Source organism: Budorcas taxicolor, chromosome 11 (assembly GCF_023091745.1).
Source record: "Budorcas taxicolor isolate Tak-1 chromosome 11, Takin1.1, whole genome shotgun sequence".
NCBI lineage: Eukaryota > Metazoa > Chordata > Mammalia > Artiodactyla > Bovidae > Budorcas > Budorcas taxicolor.
In genome coordinates this window covers 41,343,694-41,368,098 of record NC_068920.1, presented here as the reverse complement: position 1 = coordinate 41,368,098, position 24,405 = coordinate 41,343,694, and the positions used below count along the sequence as shown (strand labels likewise).

At 40.0% G+C, this 24,405-nt stretch overlaps 1 protein-coding gene across 4 annotated transcripts in view; it reads right to left on the bottom strand.

Moving 5' to 3' along the window:
• The window catches only part of SUPT3H (SPT3 homolog, SAGA and STAGA complex component), a 399,266-nt gene that overhangs the window by 51,957 nt on the left and 322,904 nt on the right, over positions 1–24,405 (bottom strand). Inside the window, exon 12 of one of the 4 annotated variants that reach the window (XM_052647811.1) lies at positions 14,836–14,894. The exons of the other annotated variants lie outside the window; for them this stretch is intronic. Coding sequence (XP_052503771.1) covers positions 14,880–14,894 — 15 coding nt within the window. The 3' untranslated portion in view covers positions 14,836–14,879. Of the gene's footprint in view, positions 1–14,835; positions 14,895–24,405 lie in introns of those variants that run through there. 4 annotated transcript variants of the gene reach the window in all.

The following is a 24,405-nucleotide window of genomic DNA, read 5'->3' as shown; positions in this document are numbered from 1 at the left end:
CACTGGAAGCACTGAGTCTTAACCACTGGACCACCAGGGAAGTCCCCAAAGAATCTATTTTAAAACCAAACCATTACTTACTGCTTTAACAGCCTGTACAATAAACAATGGAATTCATGCCTCTTATCCAAACAAGTGAGAAATGAGAAGATGTAACTGAGGTAGGGTAAAGTGAGTGATTATCTCACAGGCAGTGTCAGTGGAAGTGAGGCAGCTCAGAGTTCCTGGGAGTAGGATTCTCTTCCACCCTCCTAGGTGGTGACGCCCTGGTGGGACCTAGGTTTGAAGGAGGTGTTGCCATATGTCCCACAGACTCAAAATCCTAGGGGCAAATACCACCCCATCTTTCTCATTCCTCACTTTTTTCTGTAAGACAGTCTTGGCAGCACTGTTTAGATGCTGTGAGAATCAACTCTACATTTAAAAAATAGACAAGGTATGAAAGATATACGCACAAACAATGGGGTTTAGTAGAAGACCTGAATTCAAGCTTCAGCTCTCCTACTGTGTGATCTCAGAAAAAAAAATGATGACCTTTGATGAATCACAGCTTCCTCATCGGCAAAATCATCATCATAAACATTGTCATCACCATTGCTAAGACTTATGGAGTTCTGATTGCATTCCAGGCAATGCTGTAAGGGCTTTCACATATTTTAACTCACTTAATCCCTAACAAGTCCATGAGAAGGTACTACTACTAGCCACATTTTCTACATGAGGAAGCTGAGTCATGGAAGTAAACTGTCCAAAGAGAGCTCTTATTCCATAGAGTGGCTCTGAGATCAAATACAAAATTACTAAGATGATGGATGAAAGGGATCTTTAAGATCATCTAGCCTTAGAAAGGAAAAGGGGGCGACAGAGGATGAGATGGTAGCATGGCATCACTGACTCAATGGACATGAGTTTGAGCAAACTCCAGGAGATAGTGACGGACAGGGAAGACTGGCGTGCTGCAGTCCATGGGGTCACAAAGAGCTAGACATGACTGAGTGACTGAACAACAGCAAAAAGCCTTAAACTCTAACTGTAAATATGAGGCCTCTGAGGTTCACAAAAGAGCTTGTTAACTGAAGCCATCAAGCCTCTTCTAGATTTTATTCTAATGGCCTTTTAAAAGTACTTCTCTCCTTTTTTCTAAGTAATTTTCATGCATTCTTTCACTTACATGTATTAACATTTCTCTAGGGTAGAAAAGTCAGAACGAGTTGTCTTCTGCTTTTTAAAAAACAGGTTGGAAGACTCAGCATGCCTCAAAGTCAGCATGGAGTACAGCTGGACAGGTCAAGGTCAGATGTATGATGGACAGGTCAAGGTCAGATGTATGACAGTGGAACGACAGCACGATTAGGATGACTCTGATTACCACCTCATTGATTGCACCCTGATTCTCGTTAGGTCACTGTGCCAAAGCCTCTTATGCACATTCTCTCATTTACTGCTAACTGTGCCTTTGAAAGTAGAACTTGACATGTTACTAGTTTTAAAATCAGAGAATGGCTGAGCCTGAGGTTGAAAAAACACAGACTTTCTGGAGTCAAGATTCCAAATCCCAGTTGTGTTGACTCAACCCAAGGTCCTACTACAGAGAAGAAACTGAAGGCTAGGCCGATGACGTGGTTTGGGGTTTGGGCTGGACGTGGAGAACAGAAACCTCCTCTCTGTGGAGGAGACGCACACAGGTCCTAACTCTTCCAGCAGCATTATCAGCTTTATTTGTCAAAATGGATTTTTAAAAACAATGGCTGGATTACCCTACCGTTCATTAGTCATCATACAGAAATCCACTGTGATGAAAATGTTCACTTAAGATTTAGTGGAGGGGAAACGGAACTTGTTCAGCAATTCTTGGCTACAGAAATGCCCTCCTTTAATATCACCAGCTATTGGAAGCAATGTGCCCTAATCTTCAGTGTTGATACTTTTGGAGATGAGATGAAGTTTCTGACTTGGTGTCGTGTTTTTGTTGTTGTTTGTTTTTTAACTGAGTCCAAACTGCTCTTTTCCCAAAGACTGTATCCTGCATGGGTTGCTGTGCAGCCAGCTTCCAAGACAGTCCCTGGTAATTCTTGCCCCTTGGTATTCCTGCCCTTGCATGGCTCCTCCCACACTGAATCAGGATTGGTAAAGCTATCAGCATGACCCTTAGGTAGGGTGCAGAAGGCCCTTGTGATTTTCTCCATGCTCTTTTGGGTTTCCAGCTCTGGAATAAGCCAGTTGCCATGCAATGAGGACATGTAATCTCACAGAGAACTGAGATCTCCAGGCAACGGCCAGCACTAACCGTGACAGCCATGTAATAAGTGAGCCACCTTAGAAGGAACCATCTGACTTCAGTCAGCACCCGGCTGACAGCTGACTATAATCTCATGGGAAATCACAAAAGCCAGGCTCAACCCTACTGCTCCCAAATTCCGGGCCCATAGTAATTATGCGACATCAAATGATAACTGTTGTTTTAAGACACTGAGTTCTGGGATTGTTACAGACATCACAGATATGACACAGTAGATAATGAGTACTGTTGCCAACCTTGAGAGCAAGCAATGGCTTACTGTGATTCTCTTATCAGCCATAAACCACTATCATTCCATCAGTTATTACAGACCCGACTACTATTAACAATCACAGCTGGTAAAGGTCAGCAGTTACATCATTACATTCTGATTTATATTTGGTTGTAACAGGCATTATTTTTGGGGGAGGTGGTATTTTTCAAGGTGATCATATGCAAGATATGGCTGTCTCCATTTTCTGAGATGCTGACTTCATCAGCAAAATCCCCAATTTGATACAATTACTGGTAATATATGTTTACTGTGCTTTCTCCAATGTTAAGTTTTAAAAAAAGAGAAAAATTGCTTAGTTTCTAACTTTTTTGAAGATAAACTCTGACATAGTGGCTCTGACTGTGGGCAGTGAGGAAGGACCAAAAAGAAGAGACTTGGGAAGAGCAGCAAGAAACAAAACTCTGCCATAATGCGTTCAGCAGTGACTTCCCAGGGCAAGACATTTAAACAACTCCCTATGTGTTCAAAGGGCTTCATTTCAACCAGTGCAGAAATGTAGCAAGAATTTCAGAGAGATAATTTAAAACTAAGCACGGGGCAGTGGATCTCAATTCTAGACGGTAAAGAAATGGTACACGTGAATTCATGGAACTCACCTGGCTGCCAAAAGTTTGATATTTCACCTTGGTACTATGGGGAAAGTATTTAAGAGGACTGCCAACTCGGCCATCCTGCTTCTTAAATTAGACCCATTTGATAGTCAAGGAAAGCTACCTTCACACTCCAGAAACTCTTCACTACAAGTCAGTTCTGTGCCTGGGACTGGGCAAAGAATTGGATTGCAAAAAGGTAGGTTTATACATCTCCTGATACATTAGATAGCAGTGCACTAAAATACCTGAGTAAAACCTTAAAAAATCATCAAGATACTTTATTTGTAAAAGTTCCCACTGGCCCGGCTTTTACTCTGAGCTTCTATTTTCTTTAAAATATTTTAAAATAGGTAATACTTGAAATTGGTTTGAAACTTCAAACTATGGCAAACGTTGACATTAACTAGTATGCCTCCCTCTCATCACTGAACTCGTCAACAACTACAGTCACCTTCCAGATGATTCTCTGCATACAGAAGCATCCAGTCCAGTCCAGTGTTAGTTGCTCACTTGTGTCTGACTCTTTCCGACCTCATGGACTGTGTAGCCTGTCAGGCTCCTCTGTCCATGGAATTCTCCAGACAAGAATACTGGAGTGGGTTGCCATTTCCTTCTCCAGGGGATCTTCCTGACCCAGGGATCAAACCCAGGTCTCTGGCACTGCAGGCAGATTCTTTACCATCTGAGCCACCAGGGAAGCCTATGATATACAAGCATCAGTTCAGTTCAGTTCAGTCGCTCAGTCGTGTCCGACTCTTTGCAACCCCATGAATCGCAGCACGCCAGGCCTGCCTGTCCATCACCAACTCCCGGAGTTCACTCAGACTCATGTCCATCGAGTCAGTGATGCCATCCAGCCATCTCATCCTCTGTCGTCCCCTTCTCCTCCTGCCCCCAATCCCTCCCAGCATCAAAGTCTTTTCCAGTGAGTCAACTCTTCGTATGAGGTGGCCAAAGTACTGGAGTTTCAGCTTTAGCATCATTCCTTCCAAAGAAATCCCAGGGTTGATCTCCTTCAGAATGGACTGGTTGGATCTTGCAGTCCAAGGGACTCTGAAGAGTCTTCTCCAACACCATAGTTCAAAAGCATCAATTCTTCGGCACTCAGCCTTTTTCACAGTCCAACTCTCACATCCATACATGACCACAGGGAAAACCATAGCCTTGACTAGACGGACCTCAGTCGGCAAAGTAATATCTCTGCTTTTGCATATGCTATCTAGGTTGGTCATAACTTTTCACCCACGGAGTAAGCGTTTTTTAATTTCACGGCTGCAATCACCATATGCAGTGATTTTGGAGCCCCCAAAAATAAAGTCTGACACTGTTTCCACTGTTTCCCCATCTATATCCCATGGAGTGATGGGACCGGATGCCATGATCTTCGTTTTCTGAATGTTGAGCTTTAAGCCAACTTTTTCACTCTCCTCTTTTACTTTCATCAAGAGGTTTTTTTAGTTTCTCTTCACTTTCTGCCATAAAGGTGGTGTCATCTGCATATCTGAGGTTATTGATATTTCTCCCGGCAATCTTGATTCCAGCTTGTGTTTCTTCCAGTCCAGCGTTTCTCATGATGTACTCTGCATAGAAGTTAAATAAGCAGGGTGACAATATACAGCCTTGATGTACTCCTTTTCCTATTTGGAACCAGTCTGTTCTTCCATGTTCAGTTCTAACTGTTGCTTCCTGGCCTGCATACAGATTTCTCAAGAGGCAGGTCAGGTGGTCTGGTACTCCCATCTCTCTCAGAATTTTCCACAGTTTATTGTGATCCACACAGTCAAAGGCTTTGGCATGGTCAATAAAGCAGAAATAGATGTTTTTCTGGAACTCTCTTGCTTTTTCCATGATCCAGTGGATGTTGCCAATTTGATCTCTGGTTCCTCTGCCTTTTTGAAAACCAGCTTGAACATCAGGAAGTTCATGGTTCACGTATTGCTGGAGCCTGGCTTGGAGAATGTTGAGCATTACTTTACTAGCATGTGAGATGAGTGCAATTGTGTGGTAGTTTGGGCATTCTTTGGCATTGCCTTTCTTTGGGACTGGAATGAAAGCTGACCTTTTCCAGACCTGTGGCCACTGCTGAGTTTTCCAGATTTGCTGGCATATTGAGTGCAGCACTTTCACAGCATCATCTTTCAGGATTTGAAATAGCTCTACAAGCATACGCATACATAAACACATATAGATAGAGACAGATACTTTCCTCGATTACTCCTTTTAAGTAATAACAGAATATACCTTCTTGTTGCTTTATATATTAGGTGTTTTTGGTGGTTGTTTTCATTTGGTTACAAACATAATTTTGGAGATTATTTTTCTATTTTTATCGTATGTTAAATTCACCATCCATATTTGGGTATATTTTTGTTCATTTGAGGATTCTCAATCTATTTATATACCAACATGGAACTGTGAGTAACTAAAGCTTTGTGCTATGTCTTAATATTTGGCCTACCTAATTAATACTCCTTCTCCCAATTATAAGGGGCTTCTCTGGTGGTTTAAAGGTAAAAGAATCCAACTGCAATACAGGAGATGCAGGTTTGGGTCAATAAGATCCCTGGAGAAGAAAATGGCAACCCACTCTGGTATTGTTGCATGGGAAATGCCATAGACAGAGGAGCCTGGCAGGGCTCTAGTCCATGGGCACGGGGTCGCAAAGAGTTGGTCATGACTGAGGGACACAACAACAACAACAGCAACCCCAATTTTTTTTTTTTTTGAGAATTTTCCTGGCTATTCTTAGATATTTCACTTCTAACCCCAGTTATATCACTTCTATACATATACCCCAGATATATCACCTCTAACCCCAGTTTTTAAAATCAAAATTTGAAGTAGGATTGGTTATTCAGTCCATCCCCTACTTCAAATTTTGATTTTAAAAACTGGGGTTAGAAGTGATATAGCTTAATTTAAGTCTCACACAATCTTATGAGGTAGGTACTCAAGGTTATGTCTTACCATGTGAGTTAACATATAGACCAACTATCTTGAGTTTACATTTATCTAGCTTACAATTACAAAGGTTTAGTTTTATCATCTCCTTTATTCTTCTTAACTGCTCTGGGACTCAGAAAGTCCTGTTATGACTCACATTACGGATGGAGAGAGGCTCATGGACTTGTCATGGCTGGGGGCAAGGGTTCTTCCCACTATACCAAAGGCAGACAGCACTGGGATTCTCCAAGGAATATTTTACAAACAGGGATGGTTTTCGTTTTAGTGCCATGCCACGTTTTAGAAATGTTGGCAGACCATCAAATTATTAAACTTTCAATGACGTTTAAAACTTAATAATACTGGCATGAACACAGCAAAACCTGAACTCTCATGAACTGCCAGTGGTAGAGTAACCTGGCACAGCCCTTTTAGAGTGCACCTGGGCGACACATACTAGAGGTCTTAAAAGTGTTACAGAGGAAGAAGACTGTTGTTGCAATTCTGGGCCAAAGCCTACACCTCCCTCCACTGTGAACGCGGATCCTTTCTGCAGCTGGGCCTACGCCCCCATTGGCTTCTGAGTGCCTGTGGCCACGGCTCATCTCTCCCCTGTCTGCTGAACCTCTCTTCCTCTCCTCCCTCCTGACTCTTTTCTCCTAGATCCTGACCTCAGTGAAGTCTCACTTCTCCTCTTTCCCAACCTTTCACATTAGTTTCTAATTTTTATGTGCTTCTCTCCCTGCTTCCCAATCTGACAGCTTCTTCCAAAGTTTCTCCACTACATGACCTGCTGGACACAACTGCTTACCCTATGTAGCTTATATGTCAAATGAATAAACACTGTTCCCCAAGTTAAAATTAAGTGAGAAGCTTTTTCAGACAATGCTTATCCCCTTCCTCACCCCAGAGAATTTACATAACTTTTCTAGAAATAACAACAAAACAAATAAGAGATTCATTGAAATGATTTTCTTGTAATAATAACCCTGATCTATAATAAACAGAAAATATTTTCTACAGAAATCAGTTTTAAGATGATTTGTGAAAATTCTCCTTCATAATTAGGCGAGTATTTTTATTCCTTTGTTCAAATTTGCTTTTGATTTAGAAAACAATTTTCTCTTAAAAAATAACTTTTTTTTTTTTTTTTGGCTGATTCACTTCTTTTTAAAATAAGTGAATCAGCCAAATTTAGATATAACTTTTGGATAAGCTTTGGCTAGCATTATTCATAGTAGTCAACAGTTCATACCGAGAAACTTGTGGACAGTGCAATTTAAAATTGATTTTATTTTCCTCCAAAGACCTTGATTTATTCTTGATCTGAGAAACTTGTGTTGGTCTCTTTATGGTTCATCTTATACCTTCTCAAAATTAAGTCAAATCACTTCACCTGTTCTTAGTCAGCATTCCCACCATATGTTTGACAGTGATTGCAAGGTCAAATTTGATATCCATTTCATCAAGATGTTCTTTCTTTGGGTACATCCAGAAAAAAATCATAAGTAACCTTCAAATTGTTCCAAAGAATGTCACTGTTTTTGACAGAGTTGTGACCACAACTTTTAGTAACAAATTCGAAAAACTTTGCATTGTACAAAGCATAAAAAAAACACCACTGGCATTTTCTCCAAATTCTAGCCTGTATATCTTTTCCTTTACCAGTTGTGTGAATACCATTATGATGGGCCTTGCCCTTGATATGTTTCTAAAGTATTTAAATAAAATTAAAATTTCTATTTTAGTTTTTTTGAAAATTTAATGGAATCATATTATATATTTTATTAAAATACATATATTTGCAATTTGAATATTTAATGCCAATCTAATTAGTTGCTAATATACAGAAAAAACTAATATGTTTCATGCATTTATTATCTGGATCTATAAGACATATATACCAGCAAATTTAAGAGTAATATGAGTCATACTGTTTTAAAGTTTATTTATTTGTACAGGCTCTAGGGCACTAGGCTTCGTAGCTGCAGCTTCCAGGCTCTAGAGCACAGGCCCGATAGCTGTGGTGCAAGGGCTTAGCTGTGCCATGGCGATTGGGTCTTCCCAGACCAGGGATCAAATCTATGCCTCCTGTGTTGGCAGGTGAACTCTTTACCGCGAGCTGCCCAGGAAGCCCCAGTCATACTCTTTTTCAGCCAGCACATGCAACCACTGTGGACACTGTGTCAGTTTATGAGTATATACTGAATCTTGAATTAGAACATAAAGAGAAGAAGGATTTGATGAGCGAATCTGCCTTTTCTCTTACTTAAAAACTTATGCAGCTCAAATCCTCCTCCAACTCAGACTTACATAACACCCACCTAAGACTCTGGCTACAGCACAATCCATAGACCTTCATGTCATTTGGCAGCAGCTGCTTTTTTGGGGGGTGAGGACAGTGAAAAAGAAATATATATATATGTAACAAAACATTCGCCACTGTAACCATTTTAAGTGCATAATTCAGTGGCATTATGTTTACAAAACTAAACAACTATCACCACTGTTTCCCCAAAGTTTTCATCACTCCGAACAAAAGGTCTGTACCCATTAAACAATAATTTTCCCTCTCCTCCACCCCTGGAAACTTCAAATCCACTTTCTGTCTCTGTGAATTTGTCTTTTTGAGCTATTTCACAAAAGTGAAGCCATGTAATATCTGTCCTTTCGTGTCTGGTTTATTTCACTTAGCATGTTTCCAAGGTTTGCCCATGTGGTAGCAAGAATCAGCACTTCATTCCTTCATGGGCTGAACAACAGGCCATTGTCTGCATAGACCACATCTGCTTACTCATCCGTTAGTGCCTGCCTTTTGGCTCAGGGCGTGGCGGTGAAGGGGGCCTGAGCAGTGTTTGTGATAGGAGGTTCTGCACACAACGTGGGGTTGAGGGCAGGAGGCCTTCCCACCAGGCCTAGGAGAGCACCAAGACGCACAAGAATCACTGAGGGAGACTCTTGATGAATCCAGCCATACAGTTCCCTCTGAATTCCAAAAGCACTTGCAATCAATGAGGTAAACTTACCATTTATCTAAAGAGGGAGTTACTGTTGCCCTCCCTACAACTGAACTTCAAGCTCTCTTTCTAGTCTCAGGCATTGGTACTGGTAGTTGGCAGAGGTGCAAATAAAGACTGGCTCTCAGTGTGCCCATTCCTGTGAGAGGTGCCGGTACTCAGCAGATGTTCATTTTTTTCCTTCCTCTCTTTTCCTGTGTCTAACATGACACTAACCACATACCAGGAGTTCAAAACTATAGCTGCTTAATTAATTAACTGGAAAATGATTTCTTCTGAATAAAATATGAGAATTACTCATGAACTTGATTCTTCCTTGTTCATCAGGGGAATTGATTTCCCTGCCCAGTGAGAAGAGGCAGACCAAACACAGCCCTCAGGAAAAAGAGGCTGCAGAGAAGTGGGTTTCCTAATTACACATGGGAGGGTGATTTCTTCTGTCTTCCTTCCCAGTCTTCTCTCCGTCTGCCTCTGGAGAGGAACCACCATCCTTTTAGCTGGCAGCAGGACGTCAGGACATGCTCATTTGTGCTACTCTTCCTTTGTTACTACCCTTTAGTTGTTTAGTTTCTAAGTCGTGTCTGATTCTTTGCAACCCCATGTAGCCGGCCAGGCTCCTCGATCCATGGGATTTCCCAGGCAAGAATACTTCAGGGGGTTGCCATTTCTTCCTCCAGGGGATCTTCTCAACCCACGGATCAAACCTGTTGATTGGCTCGATTGGCAGGCAGATTCTTTACCACTGAGCCACCAAGTTAGTCCAATCCTGAGAATTCTTTTATGTCTCTCAAAGCAGAATTGCAGCATCCCTGTGGATGTCTGCTTTTCTTTGGCATAAAAAGAAAGACGACTTCTCCTTCAGTGAGGTAATATGAAGCTGCATCTTTATACCGCAGGTGACCAGTGATTTTATTTAGCCTTATAGCACAAAATACTATCTGCTGGGAATGAATTTCTTAACGGGGCAAGAGAAAGGTTCCCCACTAAGAATGCAGGCAACTACAGTCTGTGTGGGAACCTGACATATTTCATGACAGCATGTGAAGCTGTTATCCAATGAGAAAACAGTTCTTCCAAATTTGAAAACAAGATGTCTAGACTCTTTTCCTAATTGATGGCCATGCATAAAGATGTATCATAAAAATGTGTCTGAAACTGTACAGCAGCATACCACTAACAAAGGCACTTTTATCAGAAAAGTTAGGCTGCGTCTCTGGGAATTCATAATCATCTCAGTAATAGCCGTGTCTTAATCTCCAAATAATTCGGCTATTTTTGGGTTCTTCAAATCTTGTTTTCTAAGTGGTTATTTCTGGTGCCTGTAATTTTTCAGTCAAAAGCTTCCTGAATGGATAGTGATAATTCAGTGCCACCTCTATGAGGGGATAGTTTCATATTTATAATTCCTGTCATTAAAAAACCTATCTATTGACTATCAACTGTAGCCTACCTTAAATGTTATCAGTTTAATTGCTCATAAAATAGCCATACCAGTAAAATCTGACTTCACCCATGAAGAAGGATTTTCTCTAACAAGGCCAACTCCAAAGCCCAAGAATTAGACAATGCTTTCTTGGATTTAAACAAAACAAAACAAAACAAAAAATACCCCCAAAGTAAGAAACTTGTCAGGACTTCCCTTGTGGTCCAGTGGTTAAAAATCTGCTTTTCAACACAGGGGATGAGGGTTTGATCCCTGGTTGGGGAACTAAGATCCCACATGCCACTGAGCAGCTAAGACCATATGCTGCAACTACTGAACTCACACACCACGAGTACAGAGTCTGTGCGCTACAACCAAAGATTCAGAGTCAGCTCCCATAATGGCTCCAGCATGATGCGAGGAGCTAAGCTTCATACTCTCTCAGTGCCCAAGGATTCTTCAAAACATCTGGTATATAATTACCCACTGAAAATATTCATTTTAAAATAGATACTGCTCATGAGGTGACCTGGGCATGATTTTGCCTGAGATTCCAGGGGAATCAATGATTAATGCTGGATACTAATAATGAAGCAACCATATCATTTTTATGGCTCTGCAGTGATCTATATACTGTTTAATATCCATGTTTTTCCAGTGGTCATGTATGGACGTGAGAGTTGGACTATAAAGAAAGCTGAGTGCCAAAGAACTGATGCTTTTGAACTGCAGTGTTGGAGAAGACTCTTGAGAGTCCCTTGGACTGCAAGGAGATCCAACCAGTCCACCCTAAAGGAAATCAGTCCTGGGTGTTCCCTGGAAGGACTGATGTTGAAACTGAAACCCCAATACTTTGGCCACCTGATGCGAAGAGCTGACTCATTTGAAAAGACCCTGATGCTGGGAAAGATTGAGGGCAGGAGGAGAAGGGGACGACAGAGGATGAGACAGTTGGATGGCATCACCGACTTGATGGACGTGGGTTTGGTTGGACTCCGGGAGTTGGTGATGGACAGGGAGGCCTGGCGTGCTGCGATTCATGGGGTCGCAAAGAGTCGGACACGACTGAGTGACTGAACTGAACTGATCCAGTTCAGGATATCCCAAGTTCAGGGGCCTAAACCTGACCAGAGAGATTAAGATTGGACTTCGTCCATTGGAAGGCTGTTCTCTCTTCAGACCATCATTTCACTCATCTGTCCATTCACTCATCCATCTTTTATGATGAGCTCCAAATAAGCAAAGGCCATTGTAATTCACTAAGGGAGATACAAAATTATTAAAACACAGTCCCTTGGTCTATCTGGGGGGTAGGTAGACCAGGAAACACAAAATATCTTGGGGAAAGTGGGTCAAGGTTCAAAATTTGTCTCTGAAGGAGAAAACAGTTCAGAGAGAGTCAAAGAAATAAGGAAGAGGAGGGATTTGACACTTCCTACCATACCCTGAATCACCAGGAGCTCCCTGGGCCTAGATCTATCCAAGTGTGAAAAGGTTTCCTTCTCTAGACCTTGACCCCTAAAAGAAGTATGGGTGTACACAGAAGCTGTCTCAACATTAACGTGGAGACAGTGACAAAATTCTTCCAAGCAATTGTGAGAAACACTGCTACCAAAATTAGAAAGGGCCTCAGAGAGTTTGTTCATATAATATTATAGTATTTTTCTTTCCACAAAGGAGAAATAGAGAAAAATTCTCAGTTTAGGTTGGAAGAAAAGAGTGTAAGGGTTGGATGCTGAAATAACCTGGGAACAGTGATTTCACAGTTAAATTCTTAGAAGGTTGTAGAAAAACAGTATAAATTCTCATTTATCTTGAAAAACTAAAGGGAGGCAGGTCCTACTAAGATGGACTGAGAGAACGGACCAGGACTACAACTTAAAGTATCATCACCAAATGATTTTGTTGAATTATGAATCCTTTCACCCAGATACTTGAAATTAAATTTTCACATGGGTACAAGACATATTTTAAGAGAGGTCAGTGACTGCTAGCTGAAGTTTAGGATTTAGGAATCAGTGAAAGCAGGAATAGGAACCTTTCTAGGTAAAGGTCCTTTCTTGATCCTCAAGCTGGAAACTTGCAATTAAAGCCAGTTTGCGATGTACTATATCTTGCATTCTTTCAATCTAGAGCTTCCAACTTCTCTAAGCTCTCATTCCTGGAAAAGCTTTTGGCAGTCACTTTTTGCAACCCACAATTTCTGTAGCTTTTCATCTTTTTACCATACCCTTTTTGCATCTAAGCCTCACTTCCCATATGTGGTCAGTAGTGCCACCACCACCGGAAGTAAAATGGTCCTCAACATGGGCCTGTTTGCCCACACGGGGGCAGAAATGTGGGGCAGGAAAGGAGTCCAGCGGTCATGGAGCTCAAGATACTCTGAAACTATAAAGAGCACATTATTACCCACTTTGTACACGTGAATATAGACATGAAAACAGCAGGGAATTCTCTGAAGGCTACAAAGAAAGACAATCAGTGGGTCTGGGTCTCTGCCTCATAGTCACATGTCAGACTGGATCTCCTCTGCACCTTTCAGAAGGGCACACTAGCCGTGCCATTTCTACTTCTGTGTTCTACGAGGATGACAATGATTTAAACAAAAAAACCCGTGTTTGCTTTGGGGAGCATGTTCTCTGTTTTAGGCATAGTGCTAGGAACTTTCAAGTGTTACTACTAAATATTTACTAAAAAACCAGTCATTTTCATAACTGATTAAACTGGGGTTCAGGCCAGTCATCTGACTCCAACTATCAAAGACAGTAGAATGTCAACTGGTGACTTAACAGGAAATAGTGTCAGTGAAATTTGGTTCATTTAAGATATTCTTTTAATGTTTATTTATTTAGGATAGTCCTAATTCTACTATCTTTTAGGCTGTTGGAATGATGAAATGGTATTATACATTTAAAACCCTTAGAAGACAATGTTTTAAAATGAGGCTACTTATGTGTATACATGCACACACACATAAATTCTACCTGTCAAAAAGACTACATAAACACACATATACATTTTGAATAGAAGTGACAGTTTAATGCAAATACTGGGCTCACATACCTGGCGCTGATTTCCCATGCAGTCCCCGACATCTCTGAAAAGCACACCAGGAGAAGGACTGACTAGGCTGTGCCAGCGTGACTGACTGGTGAGCTCCTGAGATGTCTTTCGCCTCGGCAGGACACAGGGAGTGCCACATAAACTCTCAGGAGGACAAATGAAGCCTCTTGAGTGTTTCGGAATAAACACCTCCAGGCTTGCTGGGACCACAAGTAAAGGTGCCTAGAAGCTCGATCTTTTGCTTCCAACAGTTAGTGAGCTATGACACTGAGATCCGTGTAATCCAAGCATTTGAAATGCTTCCATGCCATTTCAAGTATAATCGTGAAATTTAAAAATATTCCCCTATCACCATATAGAACAGAAAAAAGTCATTCTTTGCAAAGCTTTTTTAAGTTAGATATTTGCATATCTGGAGATCAACCCTGGGATTTCTTTGGAGGGAATGATGCTAAAGCTGAAGCTCCAGTACTTTGGCCACCTCGTGCGAAGAGTTGACTCATTGGAAAAGTCTCTGATGCTGGGAGGGATTGGGGGCAGGAGGAGAAGAGGACGACAGAGGATGAGATGGCTGGATATCATCACTGACTCGATGGACGTGAGTCTGAATGAACTTCGGGAGATGGTGATGGACAGGGAGGCCTGGCGTGCTGCGATTCATGGGGTCGCAAAGAGTCGGACACAACTGAGCGACTGAATTGAACTGAAAAGCTATTTCTAAATTCTATCAGTACTGCTTTACTCTGTCAGCATACTAACCTTCCCAGTTATTAAATATTAAGTGATTAAGATTACCCGCCAAAGTATTAAGATTACCCCCATGGAGAGAGCTGGTAACCTGCAAGATCAAGTTAAATGGTATATTCAGTGACCAGTGAACTCCTAGAAAATTAGTTTAAAATGATGCATCACTTTGTCAAACTCTCTTAGGAACTAGCTTTTTAGGATCTCTCTTTAGAAATATGAAACCCCTCAAAACCATTACCACAAATAGCCAATATCCAAAATAACTGCCAAACCACCTGCTTTTCTCCAGGGAACACCATAAAACTCACAAGTTAGTAAAGCTTTGTAGAGCCTACAAAGTCTCGATCTTTCTGATGAAGTTTACTTATTGTTTGAGAGACTTATTTCCCCTTTTCTGAGCCATGAAAAGTCCCCACATCAGGTTCAGTTCAAGATACAGGCTTACGTGTACAAGAAGGTCTCTGGGCAGAAGGGGATGCTGAAGAACACCTCTCTGTCACTTTGGTCTTGGCACAGTGTTTCAGATGGTATTCATCTGGAATAAAGAGATCGATGACATGACACGTCCAACCGTCCTAAGTGGCTGGCTTTACTAGAAGTGGGTAAGGGCAAAAAGATATAAATTCATCTGTCTGTATGCAACCCAAAACATATCAGCTCGTCTTGGAGTAATTTAACCAATAAGATGATTTAGAGGACAGTTCAGTGGCACCATTTTTGGAAAGTAAAAGCTTAGCAGAAGGAACGTAAATCAAAGGTGACTGGCAGGTAAAGGATATATGCAGCAATCAGCCAAACCATGTGCATACTGGCACCAATTCAATAAGATCATTTATAAAATTTTTAAGGCAGGAGTATACAAAAGGGGGTCTGGTGCTAACTAAATCCACAGATAGCTTACATGCCACTGAAATAAACACTTCCAGATGCGGGTGTACAAAAACCTTTCACAGAAAGAAATGTTTTCTTTCATAAAGCTGAAGGAGGGACTCGTAGCGGGGAAGGGCAGAGAAGTCTGAGACTGAGCTTCTTACAGATGGTTGTATCGGTGAGCAGGGAGTGTAGGGTAAGGATGAACTGAGCATGGCACGTCTCCACTTAGAAGCATCGCTATCATCGCTAACACTGGATTTCGGTAAAGGTAAAAAGGCTAACAGTACATCATTCCATCATCCTCCAAAATCTGCTGTCTGAGTCAGCGTTGCTCCCATTACTTCCCTGAGACTTTATTTTGGGGGAGGTGATGGAGACAACAGGTTCACACAGAGATGGAAGCCACTAACCAACATTTAGAAAAAAGATGCTCTGGTTATTTGTACCAGCACAAAGCTATTGGGGGCATGGCTTTAATGATGAAAACATTTCCAAAATCTGGCCAGATTATAGTCATCTTTCAGGAATGCATGACCAAATTCATTAATGGCTTAGAAAGTCAATTTGTCCACCCAAACAGCATAATAATACATGGGACTTTCTGGTTATATATCTGAACACTCCCAGAAGTTCAAACCAAGTTAGAATGCTTGTGTATTTTTTTTTTTTTAAAGGTTCAGGTGAGCCATGCATTGCGCTCTCCCTCCTTCCCCTAAGGAAAACCCCTTGAAATTAGTTTTCTTGTTGAATCTTTACGCTAATGCAAATTCTCTGTAAGCATCTGGGTAGAGAGTTTATTCTTGAGACTATTTCTAATTATCTGCTATGCACTGACCTAAATCACAAACTTGTCATCTGTTATTCTTCTTTTATTCCATCATTCTACTTGTGCTTTATGGCAAAAATCTCTTGAAGAGAACCCCGTCTTCTCTGCTCTCAGTGTCACTGTCTCGACAGAGGCTGTTCTGTCTTCTGGCCTGTAATACTGTGGTGGCCACCTGATCAGTCTCTTTGCCAATTACATCTCCTAACTCCAATCCCTCCTCCATCCCATTAGCTGGGTTACTTTCTTGTTTTTACCCAGAATTCATGTTTGTTCATATGAATGCCTTGCTCAAAAACTCTAAAATCACTCTCTGCTGACCATACCTGTTGTTTACAAACAAATTTTTCCAATAAAATCTTCCCGAAAACTCAATGTATATGACAGATAAAAGCTGATCTGTACTATTTAGGGAAAACGCTTTATTATTCTGCAGAAGACCTGTAAACTAATCTGGGGTTTCTGTAGAGCATGATTAGATAACCGCTGGCCTGAGTGATGAAGTCCATATAAACTGGCCTGGGATTCAAAATCCCCCTCAAACTGCCGTCAGCCGACCTTCAGCGCTTCACCTGCTCTCAGTGCGCTCCAGACTCAGTTCCTTGCCCTGGTCCAAACAGCCATTCTGCCTTCCTACATGGTATTTTCCCTCATTTTATTCCTGCTGTTCTTTCTGCCTGAGCTGTCTTGTCATAGTTCTCACTCATTTCCTTTACCTCCATCTCATAAACTCAGTTCAAATGTTAGTGGCTCAATGAAGCTTCCCTGACTTCCTCAGGCAGACAGTGGCCTCTTCAGTGTGTTCCTCCCCCCAACCCTACCCCCGCAACAGCAACCACAGGGCACGGCTTACACGCGCAGCTGAGCATCTCCTTCACTACATGGAACATCCAGCTACTCATCTCCATACAGTATAGCCCCCTTTCAACAGATTTTTAATACACGTTTAGCAGCTTTTACTGAACTATTAAATGGAGATCCCAGAGCTATAAGGATCTCAGGCCATGTGGGGATGTTAACCAGCAGCACTTCCACTTCTAAATGATGGTTCAATTGTACCAATAAGGATTCTATCAGATGAACAGTTACTATCTAAACCAAACCAAGAAAGCAAGTGCTATCCTTTGCATGTGAAGGGTAGCTCATGCTATCAGGAAGGCATATACTTCGAGCTGCTTTTCCAGCGCTGGCAGATGACAGACTGACTTGTAGCAGTGCAGTCTTGCCTCCTTATTCATTCTGCCTTTATCCACTTGCGAACCGGTTGTGTGGGTGCAAGATGCTGCTGTCACCAAAACCAGAAGTGAGGTTCATTCACTCACATGAGGATCAATTCCTAATACCATCTTTAGACAGTGGCTTCAGAGAAAAGCACAGTGTGGAGCTCGGGCCTGCTTCTTCCTCCTCTCCTCTCTCTTCTTTTCTCTCCTCTTCTCCACACCCCGTCTTTTCGTTAAACACCAAAAGCTTGCTTCAAGGAGGAAAGCTTGTCAACTACAACTTATTTACTTATTACGCTCTTAACCTAATTAGTCCAGCATATGAGAATGGGTGTTTCAGGTTAGATCAGGAATGCAGAATTAAATCAGGGCCAGAAAAATAGTCCTTAACTTCTCTCCTGGAAACTATAAAATCTGCATGAGTGTTTGAATTGGAATTGACAGGAACCTGCAGGTCGGGCTGTGAACTTCTGAAGCCAGAGAGGCAACTCAGATACTCCTTCCCTGGTCTTTCCAGCAGGGGCACAGTTGCCCGACTGTCACCTTGAATGCACCTGGGCAAATTCAGAACCTGACCCTGGGCTCTGCCCTCGTGACCTCTGCCAACTCATCAGCCAACATACTTCCAGATCTGGAGAGCCTACTCCATATCTTGGGTATACGCCCAGAACTGCAAACGTACTCCAGTCAGGTGGGAGAGCCTCTCCAGGTGCCAGGGCAAGAATTAACATCTGACTGACATATGGGCTATGAATTTTCTCTTCTCACAGCTTGGGGTCATGCAGAGGCGGTGTGTGGGAGTGGAATATTTGATCTGTGCATACACAGCCTGGGGGATTTGGTTTAAATCAAATCATAATTAAAACACCAGTCAGGAAAACAAGGCATAATTATTTTTTTCCTGCATTTTTTTTCCTACCTTGCATACAGCCTTAAATATATGTTGGGCACAATAAGACCCAGGTATCAGTTTCATTTTTGGAAGGTGTAAATTTTCCACTAAAAACAATCCACTTATTATGTTGTAGGAATTAACTCTGCAACGACATCAGTAAATTAAGTGACAGTTCAATGATTGTATTTCGGTGACTAAAGTATGTAACCCTATTTAAGAAATCATCAAAAAGTAAATCATCTCCACTTCAACAGGCTCTCATCATGGTTGTCTGGAGGGAATTTTTGTCACACTATCAATAAAACAGTACACGAATGTTTTACTTAAACCAAACACGCTATGACTGTTAGATGTTTCTGGCAATGGTTAATAAAGAATCTATCCCAATAGAACTAATGTGTTCTTCTCTAATATTCATCTACTTTAGATATAAAATATTAACTGAAAATTTTAAATGATATTTTTGCTAGGTGAACCTTGGCAATTTAATATATTGAGTTTATGTCTAACTCAATGTTTACAATCTTATTTATAGACTTAAAAGGAAAATTTCTTGCCATTTTTAGGCCATACTTTTTAAGCTCAGAAATATCTCAGCTTAGTTTAGTTCCTCCCAACTAATATTTTTGCTGCTTTCATGAATTTATGAGTTGAAAGAATCCTGCGAATTTTTAAAAGAAAAAATAATTTCCTTTCGGGAGTCACTCAAAATATTTTTCTATTCTCTCTCCATTCTCTCAGAAGATAGCAAAAACCTAGGAACTACAATAACACATTCAAATCTCAAGATGTGGTCCTTTTAGAATATTCTGCTCAAAAAGCTTCTTAGTTGTCAATTACTGCTTCTTCCTTGCACTCATTTCAAATTCTTCCTCTAGTCTCCACCATACAGCCTGCCTTTTACAATGAATAGAGATAAGTTAACTTCTTAAACTACTTCAAATCCATGACCCCCACTAGAGAACTCTGATTGTCTCTTTTTCAAATTATTTTCCTGAAAATTCTAGGATTCTCTGCAGGATTTCTAGGGGCCTCTTAGATGTTTGATGTGAATGCCCATTTACAATTTTTTGTGCTACTCAAAATAAAGGTTCTGTCATCTTGTGTTTTATATTTGAACTTCTTGTAAATGTTTTGTTGTTTAGGAAGCTATGTCTTGGAATTCTGGCCTTTCAGGTTCTTGTTTGTTTTGATATTCAAAGCAGTCCGAGTAAATAAGGAAAACTGCGCAAGTCAGTATGCCACCTTTGGCATACTGTGTATACAGCCCATGCTGAATAAGTGTGAGGTTCTTACTGCTGACATTAAGGCAGATAAAAAGCAAAATGTCCCTGTTTACTGAAGAGACAAACCAGCTGTTAATAACACCAGAATTTTTTAAAATGGAACTGGGTAACTCTTTGTAGACAAATTCATGGGCTGTCCCAATGTTAAGTTATTACTGCAGAATGCTCAGATGACATAAGATCTCTTGTCCCTTCTCCCTGAATTCTGTCTGATGACTAAGAAACATTAAGTAAACATATAACATGATTATGCCAACTCTACTTAGCAATATAGAATAAGACACTGTGACAACAGCAGAAAAAGTATCGGTAATGAATTCACCAAATCTGGCTTCAAGAGACAAAGCCAAACAAATCTGACCCTGAAACTTTGAACCCCTGGAGAAGAGAAAGGTGACCCACTCCAGTATTCTGGCCTAGAGAATTCCATGGATTGTATAGCCTATGGGGTTGCAAAGAGTCAGACACAACTGAGTGAGTTGCACTTTCACTTTAAATAGCTTATACATAAGTTTTAAGACACCTTAAAAATATTTCTAGAAAACCATGAAGAGTTATGCTTGAATAAGAAATCCATATATTGATTCCCTTTAAATACAATCAGTTTAAAAATGTCACCACTTATTAGATATTGTTAGTGAAACAATTTTTGAGCAAAAAATTTCTTAGTATGTCTCTTTTGAGGCAAGACGATTACAGGTTTGTGTTGATCATTATTAAAAACTGTTATATTTCTGAAATTTCTTAATGCTTAATGTAAATAAAATAAAATGTGGAAATAAAGTAGATACTGTGATGAATATAATGTTACAACATAACTTTGATTTTGAAACATCTTCTCTATTCCTATTGAATGAGATTTTCAGAGTGGATCTTCTACGTATAACAATCAGATTTCTGGAATATTTGATAAAGAAACCCTTCTCTTATGGAGCATCTTTTAATTCCTCTTGGAACACTTGTCTTCTATGCAATGTAGTTGAGGAAATGCTATTTCACATTTTCACAATAAGACCACTTAAATAGTTAAGAATAGAGGCCAATATGCAAAAAGAGAGTTAATGAGGAAGATTAGTGAGGATTCACTGAAGCCTGTGATCCCTGTGAGCCACAGAGTATTTCTGTTTAGCTCTTGTCATGATGTAATCTTAAGCTGGTTACCTGATTTTTCTCTAAATATCAATTTTCTTACCTATAAAGTGGGGAAAACCACACTCATCTTGCTGTGTTGTAAGAATAACACAAAGTAAATGAAAAGTTCCTAACAAATATTGTATGTTATTAATCAACTAATACTTTTCTGATTCTAATGACTACCTCTCAAGAAGTTTTCTAGTATTCTCACTACTCCATTTCAAACGTTCTCTCCCTAAGTAACCCTCAAGTGAATACTGTGTCAGTTGAATCATTAGATTTCTAATATTCAACTGCTTATGACCTAAAGAAACCATTATTTCACATAATTTGACATACTAAATCTTGTAATTAACATTTCTGCCCAACTTTATTTTAAAATTAAAAACTACATTTAAAAATTTACCCCTTTTCTAAACAATGCTCAATTTTAGGTTACTCTTATATGATAAATATGTGTGTGTGCGCTCAGATGCTCAGTCATGTCAACTCTTTGCGACCCCATGGGCTGTAGCCCACCAGGCTCCTCTGTCATGGAATTTTCCAGGCAAGAAGACTGGAGTGGGTTGCCATTTCCTCCTCCAGGGGATCTTTCCAACCCAGGGATCGAACCTGCGTCTCCTGCATTGGCAGGCAGATTCTTATTTACCACTAGTGCCACCTGGGAAGCCCCAGATGATAATAAATATGCCACACATCAAATTTTTTTTCTGAGAACCAGTGGCCCATACCTATGAAAACATACTTGGCTCCAACCTAATGATAGATTTAGTACTTACACAAAATATACTGAGAAATTTTTACTTCCAGTTAAAAAATATTCTTAAAAAAATATTTATGAATTCATCCACAATTTCTACTTGGTATTTACATTTAAAAATTAATATTTTATAACATTTTATTTTCCAGGTTGAACACATAAGATGCAGACAAATTTTATGTGCTTAAGACATAAGAATTATTCACGAATGTGAAATTCCAGATCAAAATAGTCAAAGCAATCTGCTATGCCACTTCTGTTTTTAAAAGTTTAACATGAGGAATTCTTAAAGGAAATTTCTTATTTTTGACTCTTATTTGTCTATTGTGAATATTTCTGAAGAACCAATGATATGAGAGCATCTCCAGCATCCCTAATAGACATAACACATCAAAGTGAATGGCCACAAGGGAAGAGTAGTCAGCTTAGAGTCGAGAGGCTGGATGCCAAAGCCAGCCGGGTCATTCACTTACAAGGTGCCACTGGGTACAAGGCAAAGCTTCTCTGAGACTGAATTAAATGACTTTCTCAAGTCTTTGTTGCTATTTAGTCACTAAGTCATCTCTGACTCTTGTGACTATAGCCCGCCAAGCTCCTTTGTCCATGGGATTTCTCAGGCAAGAACACTGGAGTGGGTTTGCCAATTACTTCTCCAGAGCATCTTCCCAATCCAGGGATTGAACCCTCATCTCCTGCATTGGGTGGCAGGTTCTTTATCACTGAGCCACCTGGGGAGCCCTTTTCTTAGCCAGTTTAAAATGCTCAGCCAAATGTCTCACAATTTAAGACAGCCGAGTGGGTTTTGAAGCCACTCACTTCTAGGGACACACTTAGGTACCATTCATATAAATGACCATGCTTAAATGAGAAATTTTAGTTTTATTATTTTGCTTCAGTGGATAGCCACCCGGTAATGTGTAAGTTCAGGAGGGTGAGGGGTGAGATAGTTTTCCACTGTGAATATCATTCAGGAGAAACTAACATATATAGGCATTACACATGGGATTATGTCATCCCCTTGGTGTACATACTTTGCTTTCTCTGGCTTTCAAAATTACAGACCCGGTTTTCTGTCAGCCATTTCCAGCACTTCTCACTGAGCACTGGGACTGCGCTTCAGAGGCGGCAACCAAGGGCACCACCCACTGCTTGTACACAGCCAGGATCTAGAGAAAACACATGTCTGACCATCTTTTTAGTGACAGATAACACAGTCCACTGAGTTATTCTTTGCAGGTATTTTCTTCAAGAGAAAAAACCAAAATGCTCTGATTGTAAAATCTACTTCATTCACAAAATTTTAAAATGCTTTCTTGTCCTTTGACCTGAAAAAGAATATTCTAAGATTAAAAAACAAAAACAAAAACAATTACCAAAAGCATTTGAATCTTTAGGCTGCAAGGAAATACTCTTCTGTTACACAATTAAATTCAACTAAAACAATTAAGTACCAATTAACTGTCTGATAGAAAAACTCCTTTAAAGCTTTTGCTATACTGTTTTTTTTAAGGCCCTAAAAGTTTCTTAATATAAGTTTTATTTTATCCTTTACTTTTTTATATTTTAATTTTCTAACATACTAGCATTATTTTCATAATTGGTAAACTGAGGAAATTTTAAAAAGTGAGAAAAATGAGACTAGTAATAATTTATGCTTAAAAATTATACCAACTGTGATATATACAACAGCCTCTGAAAACCTTTTTACAATAACTTACACAAATATATAAATTCATATAAACTGAATTTGATGAAGCTTTATAAATCTGAGGCTGTGCCATTTGTTCCATAGATTTCTATTTCACAGGAGCTAGGAAGCAAAACCTAACTAGTAAGCAAAAATCAAGTGGAAACTATGGACACTCAGTTGCTGAGACCTTGTCTTTTAATATGACAGTCGTGGTAAAAAAAAAAAAAAAAATCTATTAATGTTCTTCAAGCACGATTAACTCTAAAAGTGAAAACGAACATTCATTTATTCCCAGGGACAATAATCTTTAAGTAGCGTTTAGATCTTGATGGTATAAACTATAAGTCTGTAAAGAAGTCACATTATAATTCAAATTTTAGTTTCTTCTAGGATTATAAAGTGTGGCTTCTGTGTGTGTGTATCTGTGTGTTTGGTGGTGGGGGAAATGGTTTCTACTTTACTCCATTTGTATTTTTACCTGATTTTTTTTTAGAAAATGTACTCCAGCTATTACTGCTACTTCCACTATTATTAATGAAATACATTAAGAGCTTGTCACTTGTCAAGTTCACAGTGCCCCTTAGATTCTATCATGAAGTATGTTCTATTATTAAGCCCATTTTACAGATGAGGTAACTGAACCACAGAGAGGTTAAGGAACTTCCTTAAGGCTACTTTGCTAGTAGGTGCAGAGCTGGGATTTTAATCTTGGCCACTTGGTTCTAAGGTCAATCACCATGCAATATAACTTCACATAATGCCAACTACAATAAGTCAAAGGATAAGATGACAAGCATCAAAATGTCTCAGGATACCCCAGTTTGCTAAGTATTGTAATGACTAGAAATCGCAGGCTCTGAAGTGATTTTCAGAATTATTTAGGAAAAATCAATAATTTTAAAAAGGTGAACTAGTCCTTTTAAATGTTCTTTAGTATTTCAGATAGATACAGAAGCTAAGTCACCACCAGAGAAGATCAGGCATACAGCCATGGGAAAAGTTGCAAAAAAAAAAAAAAAGAAAAATCTAACTTAAATTAACCTCAACTTAATCTCAGTTAATCTTTTAGCTTCTAGGTACGATACTCTCTTCTGATCTTCCGCAAAGGATTGAGAATAAATGAAAACACTGAAAAGAAAGAAGTCACCGAGGAAAACCAACATGCCAAAGGCAATATAGCTGTAATTGGCTGAGTGGGGACTGGAGGTTTAGAAGTGTCTCCACAGCCCTTGTATGAATGGCAGGAAACTGCTGTTTCGGTCACACTGTCCCCTCCCTCTCCAACCCAGCGGCTCCTCAGTGCAAAGCACTGCTGTACTCCTTTCTCCCCTCCACCTTACATGGCTCTAATCACTCCTTTCTTCT